This window comes from Delphinus delphis, chromosome 13, assembly GCF_949987515.2.
Source record: "Delphinus delphis chromosome 13, mDelDel1.2, whole genome shotgun sequence".
In the NCBI taxonomy this organism is placed as follows: Eukaryota; Metazoa; Chordata; class Mammalia; order Artiodactyla; family Delphinidae; genus Delphinus; species Delphinus delphis.
Window position 1 is genome coordinate 22,749,134 of NC_082695.1, and position 16,670 is coordinate 22,765,803.

General features: G+C 39.8%; 1 protein-coding gene and 1 long non-coding RNA gene across 4 annotated transcripts in view; one reads left to right on the top strand and one right to left on the bottom strand.

The window, feature by feature from the left end:
* Positions 1–5,072, top strand: part of MTMR3 (myotubularin related protein 3) — a 157,989-nt gene extending 152,917 nt beyond the window's left edge. Inside the window, exon 18 of the mRNA XM_060028321.1 lies at positions 3,917–5,072. Coding sequence (XP_059884304.1) covers positions 3,917–4,051 — 135 coding nt within the window. The 3' untranslated portion in view covers positions 4,052–5,072. The remainder of the gene's footprint in view (positions 1–3,916) is intronic.
* LOC132435994 (uncharacterized) overlaps positions 1–16,670 on the bottom strand; it is a 50,435-nt gene that overhangs the window by 22,611 nt on the left and 11,154 nt on the right. The window lies entirely within an intron of this gene.

Genomic DNA, 16,670 nt, shown 5'->3' on the forward strand with positions numbered 1-16,670 from the left:
GAAACACATGTGAACATATTTGTCAGAACTAACCAAATGCTGTACTTAAAATTTGTCCACTTCACTGTACATGAATTTTTTTAAATGAAAGCAGCCTTTGTCTTCTAGAGAGCTCATTCTTCTGACAGGACTTATTTTTTTTAAGATAATTTTTTTTTAGAGCAGTTTTTTCTTTTGTTTTTAATTAATTTATTTATTTTTGGCTGCATTGGGTCTTCGTTGCTGTATGCTGGCTTTTTCTAGTTGCAGTGAGTGGGGGCGACTCTTCCTTGCAGTGCACGGGCTTCTCATTGTGGTGGCTTCTCTTGTTGTGGAGCACAGGCTCTAGGTGCGCGGGCTTCAGTAGTTGTGGTGCGTCGGCTCAGTAGTTGTGGTGTGTGGTCTCCAGGGCGCGTGGGCTCAGTAGTTGTGGCTCGTCGGCTCTAGAGCACAGGCTCAATAGTTGTGGCTTACAGGTTTAGCTGCTCTGCAGCCTGTGGGATCTTCCTGGACCAGGTATCGAACCCATGTTCCCTGCATTGGCAGGTGGATTCTTACCCACTGTGCCACCAGGGAAGTCCCTAGAGCAGTTTTAGGTTCACAGCAAAATTGAGAAGAACTGACAGAGATTTCCCATATGTTCCCTACCCCCACATATGCTCAGCCTGCCCCATTATCAACATCACTCACTAGAGTAGTACATTTGTTATAACTGATGAACCTACATTGACATATCATAATTGCCCAAAGTCTGTGGTTTACATTAGGGTTTTCTTTTGGTTTTGTATATTCTGTGGGTTTGGGTAAATATATAATAACATACCAGGATTGTAGTATCATACAGAACAGTTTCACCATGCTAAAAATCCTCTGTGCTTTGCCTATTCATCCTTCCCTCCCCTCTAACCTCTGGCAACCACTAATCTTTTTACTATCTCCATAGCTTTGCGTTTTCCAGAATGTCATACTGTTGGAATCATACCATATGTAGCCTTTTCAGACTGGCTTCTTTCACTTAGTAATATGCATTTAAGTTTCCTTCATTTTTTTTTTCATGGCTTGAAATGCATTTCTTTTTAGTGCTGAAAAATAATCCATTGTCTGCAGGTACCACAGTTCATTTATCCATTCATCTACTGAAGGGCATCTTGGTTGCTTCCAAGTTTTGTCAATTATGAATAAAGCTGCTATAAACATACATGTGCAGGTTTTTATGTGGACATAGTTTTCAGTTCCTTTGGGTAAACCATATACAAAGTTTACCTGAAAAAAAAAACAACCCTCTACACAAACATTAAATTCTAGTTAAACATATGCATGCTGAAGCATTGAGGAGTGTAGTGTATTTATGTCTGCAACTTACTTTGAATTGCATAAAAAATCATTTATGGATGGATAGAGGGATGGATAGACATATATGATAAAGCAATATAGTAAAATGTAAATTGTAAAATCTAGATGATGAGTATATTGGTTTTTACCATAAAATTCTTTCAACTCTCTTGTATGTTTGAAATTTTTCATTAAAAAATGTTGGAAAAAATTGTTCCGAAGCGTATGTCTTACGCTCATATTAGATGCATCTCAGAAAGTCAACCAGTACCTACAGTCATCTGGCTGTACCCAGCAGCTCTAAACTATAACTAAAGACACACTAAGAAGGCAAAAGAGTGCCATGTCAAGGTCCTTAAGGCAGTCCTGCCTCTGGAAAGGACAGTGATGTGAACTGGTGTGAGACAGCTGAGGTTACTAAGTCACTAACCAAGGTGCTTCCTATACAGTCATAGGGGTGACCTGTGAGTTGAGAGATGAAACGAAAACTAATTCTTGCAGCAACTTATGATGATAATTATGCTAAGAGGGTGGATAATGATCAAAGTCAGCCCCTGTCATGCTCATGTGTCCTATTGTTAACATCTACCTGCTTGCTGGAATATAGCCTCCACTACAGAGAGGACAAGGGCCAAGAGGAAGAGAAGTCCTCATCTCCAAACTTATTGGCCCTGGAAAATGTAGGGGAGGCAGGGGTAGAACTGTAGAAAATGAGAGAGATACTAAGGAATCTGTGTAATAAAATAGCTAACATGAACCCCATTCTAAACTTGAATATTACATTTCTCTTCTAGCAACATGCTAAAAAGGCAGCAAAGGAGGGTGGGTCAGAGCAGCAGTTCCCAAAGTATAATATGGGGTACTCTAGGGTCTCTGAGACTTCCAGAGAATCATGAGGTTAAAACTATTTTTATAAGTTTCATTTGTCTTTTCATTTGCCTTCTCCTGTAAGTGTAGAGTTTCCAAAGGCTGCATAACATGATATTTTAACACATTAAATGCAGAAGCAGGTTTGAGAATCCAGCTGTCTTTTTTCCAGCTGTCTTATTTTAGTCAGACGTTAAAGAAATTTGCAAAAATGTAAAACAATGCCACTCCTCTAATTTTTTGTTTTAGAAAATAGTTATTTTTCATAAAGACATTATGTATGTTAATGTGTAGTAAGTTTTTTTTATTTAAAAATGAGTTAATACCTTAAAGTTTCACAATTTCAATTTCTAATATAAAATTTGATAGATATAACTCACATAAACAAAGGCTCTTTGGAGGTCCTTTTTATTTAAAGTTTTACTGATGTATAATTTACATACAGTACACAAATCTTAAACATTCAGCTCAGTTCATTTTTACATATGTATACACCATGTAACCTCCACCACATTCAAGTTATAGGCCATTTCCATCATCATGGAAGGACTCACCAATCCACCAGAGGTCACCATTATTCTGATTTCTGTCATCATAGATTAGTTTTGCTTGTTCTTAACTTCATATGAATGGAATCTTAATATGTATACTTTTGTGCCTGGCTTTTTTCTCTCAGCATAGCGTTCTTGAGATTCATACATGTCATTCTGTGTATTAATAGTTGTTCATTTTTATTATTGCCAGTAATATTCCATTGTACAACTATATATCACATATTGTTTTCTTTTCCTGTTGACAGACATTAGGATTTTGTCCAGTTTTAGACTATTATGAATAAAGCTGCTATGAACATTCTTGTACAAGTCTTTGGTGGCCATATGAATTAATTTTTCTTGAGCATATGCCTGGATGTGGAATTGTTGGGTTCCACAGTAGGTCTATGTTTGGCTTTATTAGAAGCTGCCAAATCATAATGGATGAGAATTTCAGTTACTCCACATCCTCAGCAACACTTGATAATGAAAGTTTAAAATTTTTTTATCCATTCTGCTAATTGTGTTATTATGGTTTTAATTTGCATTTCTTTGATATTATTCTGAGTTCCTTTTAATACATTAATTGGTCATTTGAATATCCTCTTTCATGAAATGCTTGTTCAAATCTTTTGTTCGTTTTAAAAAGATAAATACTATATCACTTATATGTGGAATCCAAAAAATGATACAAATGAACTTCTTTACAAAACAGAAATAGACTCGCAGACATAGAAAACAAACTTATGGTTACCAAAGGGGATAGCAAGGGGTGGGGAGAGATAAATTAGGAGTTTGGGATTAACAGATACACATTACTATATATAAAATAGATAAACAACAAGGACCTACTGTACAGCATAGCGAAGATTAATCAATATCTTAAAATAACCTATAATGGGAAAGAATCTAAAAAAGGATATATGTGTGTATATGTATATATGTATGTACATACATACACACACAGATAACTGAATCACTTTGCTGTATACCTGAAATACAACAATGTAAATTAACTATACTTCAATTTTAAAAAAACCTTAAAAAAAACCTCTACCTCAAACCCTAAAGAAAAAAAAAAGATGAATAGGAAAAAAAATTATCTTTAGCTTATTGATTTGTAGAAGTTCTTTGTATATTCTGTATATGAATTCTTTATCATTCTATAGCTGGCCTATTTACTTTTTTTTTTTTTTTTTGCGCAGTATGCGGGCCTCTCTCACTGTTGTGGCCTCTCCCGTTGCGGAGGAGCACAGGCTCTGGATGCGCAGGCTCAGCAGCCATGGCTCACGGGCCTAGCCGCTCCGCGGCATGTGGGATCTTCCCAGACCGGGGCATGAACCTGTGTCCCCTGCATCGGCAGGCAGACTCTCAACCACTGCGCCACCAGGGAAGCCCCTATTTACTTTCTTAATGATGCGTTTTGATGATCAGATGTTCTAATTTAAGTCAAATTTATCAATCTCTCTTATTTGGTTTAGTGTATTTTGTGATCTGATTAAAAACTTTATTTACCACAATACCAGGAAAATATTCTCCTATGCTTTTATTTGGAAGTTTGATTGTTTTAGCTTTTGATTTTAGGTCTATGATATACTTAACAAATTTTTGTGTTTGAGTTAAAGGTCAGGCTTTACTTTTCTCCATACACACAATTAGTTGTTCCAAAATCATTCCCCCACGTAATTACAGTGGCACCTTTGATGTAAATCAAGAAAACATACATCTGTGGGTCTATTTACGGATTCTTTGTTCTGTTCCAGTGGTATATTTATCTATCCTTGCTCCAAAAGTACTCTGTGTTAATTACGGTAGTTTTGTAGTAAATGTTGAAATATGCTGGTTAAGTCTTCCAACTTTGAGAACCAGTCATTTTTTTATTAAAAATTTTTTTCTTTATCAAGATTTCTTAGATATTCTAGGGCCTTTGTATGTCCGTATACATTTTGGCTCAGTCATTTTTTCAGAATATAAGAGGGTCCTGAGACCAAACACTCTGAGAGCTGCTAACTGAAAGTATGGGCTCAAATGCTGGAAGCCCAGGATCAAATCTCAGTTTTTGCCATCTATTAGTTGTGGGAACTTGGCAAAGAATTTAATTTTTCCATGTCTCTGTTTCCTCATCTGTAAGTTGGGACAACAATAGTATCTATAACATAGGGTTGTGTCCATCAAATGTTAAACATTATGCGAATGTTTTGTGTTTGTTAAATGGGGCAGGTACACTGAATTTTTTTTAAAAAGAGTATGAAGTCAAAGAAAAAACCTAAAGAACCAGAAGGAAATACGTAACCTTTTGACAATCTCAGTGTACTTAGAATCCAGTCGTATCAGCTTCATATAAAAATAAAAATATACAAAACAACTGTACAAAATCTATGGGATGCAGCAAAAGCAGTTCTTGGAGGTAAGTTCATAGTGATACAGGCCTTCCTCAAAAAAACCAAGAAAAATCTCAAATAAACAACCTAACCTACCACCTAAAAGAATTAGAAAAAGAAGAACAAACAAAACCTAAAGTCAGCAGAAGAAAGGAAATAGTAAAGATCAGAGAGAAATAAATAAAAGAGATTAAAAAGAAACAGAAAAATCAATAAAACCAAGAGCTGGTTCTTCAAAAGGGTAAACAAAATTGACAAACCTCTGGGTAGGCTCACCAAGAAGAAAAGAGAGGACCCAAATAAAATAAGAAATGAAAGAGGAGAAATAATAAAGAATACTATAGACATAAAAAAAAATAAGAGAATACTATGAACAATTATATGCCAACAAATTGGACAACCTAGAAGAAATGGACAAGTTTCTAGAAACATACAGCCCACCGAAACTGAATCAAGAAACAGAAAATTTGAATAGACTGATCACTAGAAGTGAAATAGAATCTGTAATTTAAAAAAACAAAAACAAAAAAACAAACTCCCTACAAACAAAAGTCCAGGACCAGATGGCTTCACTGGGGAATTCTTCCAAACATATGAATAAGAACTTATACTGATCCTTCTCAAGCTCTTCCAAAAGACTGAAGAGGAGGGAATACTCCCAAAGTCATTCTATGAAGCCACTATCACCCTGATACCAAAACCAGACAAACACCAAAAAAGAAAATTACAGGCCAATATCAGCAAATCTGTATCTGTATTGATGACTATATTAATCTATTATCTATGAATATATTGATCTATAGCTATATACTGATATCTATATTTGATAAATATAGATGCAAAAATTCTCAACAAAATATTAGTAAACGGAATCTGACAACACATGAAAAAGGATCATACACCACAATCAAGTTGGATTCATCCCAGGGTCACAAGGATGGTAAAACATACACAAATCAATCTATGTGATACACCACATCAACAAAAGAGAAAACAAAAACCACATGGTGATCTCAACAGATACAGGAAAAGCATTTGATAAAATTTAACATCCATTATGATAAAAACTCTTACCAAAGTGGGTATAGAGGGAACATAACATGATGAAAGCTATTTATGACAAACCCATAGCCAACATAAAACTCAATGGTAAAAAGCTGAAAGAAAGCCTTCCCACTAAAATTTGGAACAAGACAAGGATGCCCACTCTCACCACTTCTTTTCAACATGGTATTGGAAGTCCTAGCCACAGCAACCAGACAAGAAAAAGAAATAAAAGGTATCCAAATTGGAAGAGAAGAGGTAAAATTGTCTTATATGCAGATGACATGATAGTATATATAGGAAACCATACAGACTCCACACAAAAACTACTAAAACTGATTAAAAAAAAATTCAGCAAGGTAGCAGAATACAAGATTAACATACAGAAACCTGTTGCATTTCTTTACACTAACAATGCAATATCAGAAAGTAAAAAAAAAAAAAAAATCACGTTTAAAATCACATCAAAAAAACCCCAAAAAACAAAAAACTTAGGAATAAACCTGATCAAGGAAGTGAAAGACTTATATGCCAAGAACGATAAAACACTGATAATGGAAACTGAAGATGATTCAAATAAATGGAAAGATATCCCATGCTCTTGGATTGGAAGAATTAATATTGTTAAAATGGCCATACCACCAAAAACAACCTACAGATTTAACATGATCCCTATCAAATTACCCATGACATTCTTCACAGAATGTGAAAATCCTAAAATTTATATGGAACCATAAAAGACCCAGAATTGCCAAAGCAGTCCTGAGGAAACAGAACAAAGCGAAGGCATAACCCTCCCAGACTTCAGACAATACTACAAAGCTACAGTAATCAAAACTGCATGGTACTGGCACAAAAACAGACACACGGATCAATGGAACAGAATAGAGAGCCTGGAAATAAACACACACACCTATGGTCAATTGATCTTCAACAAATGAGGCAAGAATACACAATGGAGAAAAGACAATCTCTTCAGCAAGTGGTGTTGGGCTAGCTGGACAGCCACATGTAAATCAATGAAGTTAGAACACACCCTGACACCATACACAAAAATAAACTCAAAATGTCTTAAAGACTTAAATATAAGACAAGACACCATAAAACTTCTAGAAGAGAACAAACGAAAAACACTCTCTGATGTAAATCATATAAATGTTTTCTTAGGTCAGTCTCCCAAGGCAATAGAAATACAAGCAAAACTAAACAAATGGGACCTAATCAAATTTATAAGCTTTTGCACAGCAAAGGAAACCATAAACAAAATGAAAAGACAACCTACGAATTGGGAGAAAATATTTGCAAATGATGTGACCAATAAGGGCTTAATTTCCAAAATATACAAACAGCTCATGCAGCTCAATAACAAAAAAACAAACAACCCAATCAAAAAAATGGGCAGAAGACCTAAATAAACATTTCTCCAAAGAAGACATACAGATGGCCAACAGGCACAGGAAAAAATGCTCATCATCACTAATTATTAGAGAAATGCACATCAAAACTACAATGAGGTACTACCTCACACTGGTCATGGCCATCATTAAAAAGTCTACAAAAAAGAAATGCTGGAGAGGGTGTAAAGAAAAGGGAACTCTCTTACCCCATTGGTGGGAATGTAAACTGGTGCAGCCACTATGGAGAACAGTATGGAGGCTCCTTAAAAAACTAAAAATAGAGTTGCCATATGATCCATCAATTCCACTCTTGGGCATATACCCAGACAAAACTAATTCGAAAAGATACCCGTATGTTCACAGCAGCACTATTTACAATAGCCAAGACATGGAAACAACCTAAATGACCAAAGACAGATGAATGGAAAAAGAAGATGTGGTATATATGTATAATGGAATACTACTCAGCCATAAAAAAGAATGAAATAAAGCCATCTGCAGCAACATGGATGGACCTAGAGATTATCATACTAAGTGAAGTAAGTCAGACAAAGACAAATACCATATGATATCACTTATATGTGGAATCTAAAATACAACACAAATGAACATATCTATGAAACAGAAACAGACTCACAGACATAGAGAACAGACTATTTGTGGTTGTTGAGCGGGGGATGAGGGAGAGAAGTATTGGGAGTTTGGGATTAGCAGATGCAAACTATTATATATAGGATGGATAAACAACAAGGGCCTACTGTATAGCACAGGGAACTATATTCAATATCCTGTAATAAAGCATAATGAAAAAGAATATATGTGTATAACTGAGTTACTTTGCTGTACAGCAGAAATTAACACAACACTGTAAATCAACTGTACTTCAATAGCAGTTTTTTAAAAAATAATAAATAACAGAAGGCAATGTGGGAAATTCACATATACGTGGAAATCACACAACACACTCCAAAATAACCAATAGGTCAAAGAAGAAATCACAAGGAAAATTAGGAAATACTTTGAGATAAATGAAAACAAGAACACAATGTATCAAAAGTTATAATGCAGCTAAAGCTTAGAGAGAAATTTATAGCTATAAATGCTATATTAAAAAAGAAAGACCTCAAATTAATTACCTAACTGCAAACCTTAAGAAACTAAAAAAAAAAAAAGATGTGCAAACTAAACCTATAGGAAACAGAAGGAAGGAAACAATACACACTCAAGCAGAAATAAATGAAGTAGAGAACAGAAAAACAATAGAAAAATCAATGAAATAAAAAGTAGATTCTTTGAAAAGATCAACAAACTTGACAAACCATTAGCTTGAAAGGCCAAGAAAAAAAGAAAAGACTCAAATTACTAAAATCTGGAATGAAAGAGGGATGTTATAATCACTCTTACATCAATAAAAAGGATTATAAGGGAATTTTATGAACAAATGTATGCCAACAAATTAGATAACCTAGATGAAATGGAAATGTTTCTATAAAGACACAAACTACTGAAATGGACTCAAGAAGAAAAAGAAAGTCTGAATAGGTCTATAACAAGCAAAAGGATTGAATCAGTAATCAAAACTTCCCACAAAGAAAAGCCCAGAACCAGATAGCTTCACTGTTGAATTCTACCAAACACATAAACAAGAATTCACAAACTTTTTTTTTAAACATTTATTTATTTATTTTTGGCTGCACAGGGTCTTAGCTGCAGCATGTGGATCTTCATTGCAGCATGCAGGATCTTTAGTTGCGACACGCGAACTCTTAGTTGCAGCAATGTGGGATCTAGTTCCCTGACCGGGGATCAAACCCAGGCCCTCTGTATTGGCAGCATGGAGTCTTAGCCACTGGACCCCCAGGGAAGTCCCTTACAAACTCTTCTTAAAAAAAATAATAAAAGGAAAGAGAATACTGCCCAACTCATTCTATGAGGCCAGTATCACCCTGATACCAAAACCAAATTTAAAAATACCACAAGGGGGACTTCCCTGGTGGTCCAGTGGGTAAGACTCCACACTCCCAAAGCAGGGGTCCCGGGTTCGATCCCTGGTTGGGGAACTAGATCCCGCATGCACGCCACAACTAAGAGTCCGTGTGCCGCAACTAAGACCCTGAGCAGCATGCATAAATAAATATTTAAAAAATAAAAATATCACAAGGAAAGAAAACTACAGATCAATATTCCTCATGAATTTAGATGTAAAAATCCTTAAAACATACTAGCAAACTGAATCCAGCAATAGATACAAAGGATTATGCACTGTGACCAAATGGAATTTATCCTGAGGTTGCAAGTTTGGTTCAATATATGAAAATCAATTTAATACATATTAAAAGAATAAAGGACAAAACCACATGATTGTCTTAATATATGTATAAAAAAGCATGAATACAATATGTGTATAAAATCAAACACCTTTTCATGCTAAAAACATTCAACTAATTAGGAATAGAAGGAAATTCCATCAACCTGATAAAGGGCATCTATGAAAAAACCCCAGTGAACATCATACCTGATGGTGAAAGAGTGAATGCTTTCCCCTAAGATCAGGAACAAGACAAAGATATCCACTCCTCCCAGTTCTAGTCAACATAGTACTGGAGATTCTAGCCAGGCAATCAGGCAAGAAAAAGAAAGAAAAGATACCCAGATTAAAAAGGAAGAAGTAAAACCAGCTCTATTTGCAATGACATGTAGAAAATCCACACACACACACACACACACACAAGAACTATGAGAATTAATAAGCTAGTTCAGCAACGCTAAAGGATACAAGATCAATACATAAAAACTAATTATCTTTCTATACACTAGCAATGAACAATCTGAAAATGAAATTAAGAAAACATTTCCATTTACATTAGCATTGTGATGGATTGAACTGTGTCCCCCAAAAGCTATATATTGAAGCCCTAATGCCCAATGTGACTTTATTTGGAAATAGGGCCTTTAAGGAAGTAATTAAGGTTAAACGAGGTCATAAGAATGAGGCTCTATCTGACAGGACTAGTGTACTTATAAGAAGAAGAAGAGACACAGAGATCCCAGTCTCTCCACATATGCACAGAGGAAAAGTGAAGACACAGGGAGAAGGTGGCTATCTGCAAGCCAAAAAGAGGTCTCACCAGTAAGCATCCCTGCAGGCACCCTGACCTTGGGATTTCAGTCTCCAGAACTGTGAAAAAATTTATGTTGTTTAAGTCAAGTAGTCCATGGTTTTTCTGTTATGGCAGCCCAAGCAAACTAACAGAAGCATGAAAAAGAATAAAAAACTTAGGAATAAATTTAACCAAAGAAGTGCAAGACTTGTACAACAAAAACTACTCATGTCATTGAAAGAAATTAAAGATCTAAATGAATGGAATGATACCCGTGTTCATGAATCAAAATTTTTAATGTTATTAAAATGGCAATACTCCCCAATCTACAGATTCAGTGCAATCCCTATCAAAACCCCAGTTGCCTTTTTTGCAGGAATTGACAAGCTGATCCTAAAATTAATGCAAGGGACCCAGAATAGCCAAAACAATCTTGAAAAAGAACAAAATTGGAAGATTCACACTTCTCTGATCTCAAAACTTAATAGAAGGTTACAGTAATCAAGAGAGTGTGGTAGTGACAAAAGGACAGACATATATATAAATAGAATAGAAATACGAGTATGTAAATAAACCCTCACAATTGATGGTCAATTGATTTTTTTTTTTTTTTTTTTTGCGGTACGCAGGCCTCTCACTGTTGTGGCCTCTCCCGTTGCGGAGCACAGGCTCCGGACACGCACGCTCAGCGGCCATGGCTCACGGGCCCCGCCGCTCTGCAGCATGTGGGATCTTCCCGGACCGGGGCACGAACCTGTGTCCCCTGCATCGGCAGGCGGACTCTCAACCACTGCGCCACCTGGGAAGCCCCCGTCAATTGATTTTTAACAAAGGTAACAAGACAATTCAACGGGAGAAAGAATAGTCTTTTCAACAAATTTGTGCTTGGATAAGTGAATAGTCATATGCAAAGGAATGAAGTTGGATCCCTACCTCACGTAATATATGAAAATTAACTCGAAATGGACTGAAGATCTAAATGTAAGTATAAAATTCTTAGTAAAAAACCACAGGCATAAATCGTTGTGACCTTGGATTGGCAATGATTTCTTAGATAGGAGGGCAAAAGCACAAGCAACAAGAGAAGAAATAAATTAGATTTCATCAAAATTAAAACCTTTTGTGATTTGAAGGACACCATCAAGAAAGTGAAGACAACCCACAGAATGGGATAAAATATTTGAAAATATATCTTCTAAAGGACTTGTATCCAGAATATGTAAAGGCTTACAAGCACAATTTTAAAAAAACAATTTTTAAATGGACATAGGATTAGAATAGACATTTCCCCAAAGACATACAAATGGCCAAATAGCACATGAAAAGATGCTCACCATCATTAGTCAATAGGGAAATGCAAATCAAAACCACAATGAGATATCATTTCACATCCACTAGGATAGCTTGAAACAAACAAAAAAGGGTTGGGGAGATGGAAAGGACAAGGCAAGGATGTGGAGAAATCAGAACACTCACACACTGTTGCTGGGAATATAAAATGGTGCAGGTGGTATGGAAACAGTTTGGCAGGTTCTCAAAAAGTTAAACATACAGTTACCATATGATCCAGTAATTCCACTCTTAGGTATATGCCCAAGAGAAATGAAAACATATATCCACACAAAAACTTGTATACACAAGTGTTCATATCAGGATTTTTTTTTTTTTTTTTTTTTTTGCGGTACGTGGGCCTCTCACCGCTGTGGCCTCCCCCGTTGCAGAGCACAGGCTCTGGACGCGCAGACCCAGCGGCCACGGCTCACGGGCCCAGCCGCTCTGCAGCATGTGGGATCCTCCTGGACCGGGGCACAAACCTGCATCCCCTGCATCAGCAGGTGGACTCCCAACCACTGCGCCACCAGGGAAGCCCCATCAGTATTATTTTTAATAGCAAAAAGGTAGTGACCCAAATGTCCATCGACTGATGAATGGATAAACAAAATGTGGTATACCCACACAGTGGAATATTATTTGGCCATAAAAAGGAATGAAGTACTGATACATGGTACCACATGGATGAATATCATACTTTTGTTTTACTAAATGAAAGATGCCAGACACAAAAGGCTATATATTGTATGATTCCATTTATGTGAAATATCCAGAACAGTCATCTACAGACGCAGTAGATTAATGGTTGACAGGGGATAGCGGAGGGAGAAATGGGGAGTGACTGCTAATAAGCATGTGGTTTCTTTTTGGGGTGATGAAAATGTTCTGGAATTAGTACTGATGGTTGCACAACTTTATGAATATACTAAAAACCACCGATTTGTATGCTTTAAAGTGGTGAATTTTATGTATATGTAAATAAAAAGTATATTTAGAAAAGAGGATGGTGGGAGTTCAGGCCAAGATGGTAGAGTAGGAAGACCCTGAGCTTACCTCCTCTCATGGGCACACCAAAATTACAACTATTTACGGAGCAACGATTGTTAAGGAAGACCAGAATCTAGCAGAAAAGATCTTCAACTAAAGATATAATGAAGGAACCACAACGAGACCAGTAGGAGGGGTGGAGCGGTACAGTCAAGCCCCACACCTCTGAGTGGGGGACCCACAAACTGGAGGATAATTACAATTGCAGAGGTTCTCACCAAGGAGCAATGAGTCTGAGCCCTACACTGGGCTCCCCAGTCCTGGGGTCCTGCACCAGGAAGAAGAGTCCCCAGAACAATTGGCTTTGAAGACCAGCAGGGCTTACTTTTGGGAGACCCAGAGGACTGTGGGAAACAGAGACTCCACTCTTAAAGGGCGCACACAAAATCTCACATGCTCCAGGACCCAGGGCATAGGCAATGATTTAAGAGGAGCCTGGGTCAGACCCACCTGCTGATCTTGGAGAGTCTCCTGGACAGGCAGGAGGCAAACGGAGCTCACCCTGGGGACACAAGACACTGGTGGTAGCCAATTCTGGGAACTCATTCTACCATGTGGACACTGGTGCTGGCAAGTGCCATTTTGGAATCCTTCCTCTAGCCTATTAGCACTGGAACCAGTCCTTCCCACCAGCCTGTTGGCACCAGCACCCTCAGGCCAAGCAACTAGCCAGGCAGGGACACAGTTCCACTCACCAGCAGGCAGGCTGCCTTAAGACCTCCTGAGCCCAAAACTGCCCCAGGATAAGGCCCTGTCCACCAGAGAGCCCAGAACCCAGCCCCCGACACCAGTGCACAGGTACTAACCATGGGACCCCCAGAGTCCTGCAGTCAGAGACCCCAGGACCCAGCTCCACCCACTAGTGGGCAGGCACCAGCCCCAGGACCCTCTGGGCCCCGGCCCCACCCACCAGCAGGCCAACATACCAACTCCAGGGCCCCCAGGATCCTGCAGCCAGAGACCCTGGTACCCAGCTCTGCCCACCAGCAGGTAGGCACCAGCCCCAGTATCCTCAGCCCTGACCACCAGAGGACTGGCACTAGCCTGGGAGCAGCCTCACACATCAGTGGACAGGCACCAGCCCCAGGACCCCCCTGGGCCCCTGCCATACCACGAGTGGATGGACACCAGCCTCAGGACCGCCACAGCCCTGCAGCCTGCCATGGCAGGACCCAGCCCACCTTTCAGCAGGCCAGCACCAGTCCTGGGACCCCGTGGGCCCCAGCCCTGTCCACTAGCAGGCCAACACCAGCTCTGAGACACCTTGGGCCCCTTAGCCAGCCACCCTGGGATCTGGTCCCACCCACCAGCAGGCCAATACAAGGCTTGGGACACCCCAGATCCTGAAGCCAGCTGTGTCAGGAAATGGCTCATGTCTGCCAGCAGACCAACACCAGCTCCAGGATCCCCAGGGCCCTGCATCCAGAGAGCCTGGGAACTGGCTCTGCCTACCAGTGAGCCAGCACTAGCCCCAGTAACCGCTGGGCCTTGGCCACACCCACCGGCAGTTCAACACCAGCTCTGGGACCCCTGGACTCTGCAGCCAGAGACCACAGGGCCTGGCTCTGCCTGCCACTGGGCAGGCACTAGGCCCAGGACCCAGCTTCACACACTGATGGGCAGGCACCAGCACTTTGATACCCTGGGCCCTGACCTCACCCAACAGCAGGTAGACACCAGCCCCAGGACCACCATACCTCCACAGCCTGCCTTGTCAGGACCCAGCCAACACACCAGAAGGCCAGCACCAGCCCTAGGACATCCCATGCCCTGGGACCCCCTGCACGCTGCCCTGCCCACTGGCAGGTCAACCCCAGCTCTGGGACACCTTGGGTCCCTCAGCCAGCAGCCCTGGAATCCATCCCCACCCACCAGCAGGCCAACACCAACTCCAAGATAGCTTGGTCTCATGAGCTAGCTACCCCAGGATCCAGCCCCACTCACCACTGCACCAGAACTAGCTTTGGGACACCTCAAACCCACAGCCAGCCATGCAGGAACTGACTCCACCTACCAGTAGGTCAACACTACATCCAGGAACCCTGGCCCCACAACTAACCATCCCCAAATCTGGCTCTGTCCATCAGTGTGCCAGCACTAGCCCCAGGACCCTCCAGGGCTCTGCAGCCAGCTGCCTCATGACCTGGTCCTGCCAACCAGTGACCAGCAGCCTCCTCACCAGGCAGGGCCTAGCAACCCAGCTGGACCAGGGACAAGCCACACCTACCAGACTGCCCACAGTAGTCAGCCCACCATAACAGAAGGACCTATGCAGCCCACATGCGGGCACCCCTAGAGCACATAGGTCTGGTGACCAGAGGGGAGTGCACTGCTGGGACATATAGGACGTCTCCTACAAAAGGCCACTTTTCCAAACTTGGGAAACATAACCAAAGACATAACCTATGTCTCTCACCAGAGACATAGAAATAAAAACAGCACATTAAAGGGCTTCCCTGGTGGCGCAGTGGTTGAGAGTCCGCCTGCTGATGCAGGAGACGCGGGTTCGTGCCCCGGTCCGGGAAGATCCCACATGCCACGGAGCGGCTGGGCCCGTGAGCCATGGCCGCTGAGCCTGCGCATCTGGAGCCTGTGCTCTGCAATGGGAGAGGCCACAATGGTGAGAGGCCCACGTACCACAAAAAATAAAACAGCAAATTAGGAAAAATGAGGCAACAGAGGAACATGTTCCAAACGAAGGAACATGATAAAACCCAGAAGAACTAAGTGAAATGGAGATAGGCAATCTACCTCATAAAGAGTTCAAGGTAATGATCATAAAGAATTCAGAAGAAGAATGGATGAACACAGTAAGAAGATGAACAAAGAGTTAGAAGATACAAAGAAGAACAAGATAGAGCTGAAGAATACAATAATTGAAATTAAAAATACACTATAAGGAATCAACAGTAGATTCAAAGATACAGAAGAATGGATCAGTGGCAATCACTGAAGCTGAACAGAGAAAAGAACAAAAAGAAAAGAGGACAGTTTAAGAGTCCTCTGGGACAGCATGAAGCATACTTACATTTGCATTATAGGGATCCCAGAAGGAGAAGAAAGACAGAAAGGGGCAGAGAACATATTTGAAGACATAAGAGCTGAAAACTTCCATAACCTGGGAAAGGAAAGACATCCAGTTCCAGGAAGTACAGAGAGTCCCAAACAGGATCAACCCAAAGAGGACCACAAGACACACTGTAATCAAAATGGCGAAAATGAAAGATAAAGAGACTATCAAAAGCAGCAAGGGAAAAACAACAAGTTATGTACAAGGGATAAGTCTATCAGCTGAATTTTCAGCAGAAATTTCAGTGTGGCATGATATATTTAAAGTGATGAAAGAAAAAAAACCTACAACCAAGAATACTCTATTCAGCAAGGTTTTCATTCAGATTTGATAAGGAGGGCAAAAGTTTTACAGACAAGCAAAAGCTAGAAGAGTTCACCACCAAACCTGCTTTACAAACAATGTTAAAGGAACTTCTCTAAGCAAAAATGGCCATAACTAGAAACATGAAAATTACAGAAGGAAAAAGCTTATTGGAAAGGGAAATATACAGTAAAGGTAGTAAATCAACCATGTACAAAGCTAACAGGAAGATTAAAAGACAAAAGTAGTAAAATCATCTATATCCACAATAAGTATTTAATGGA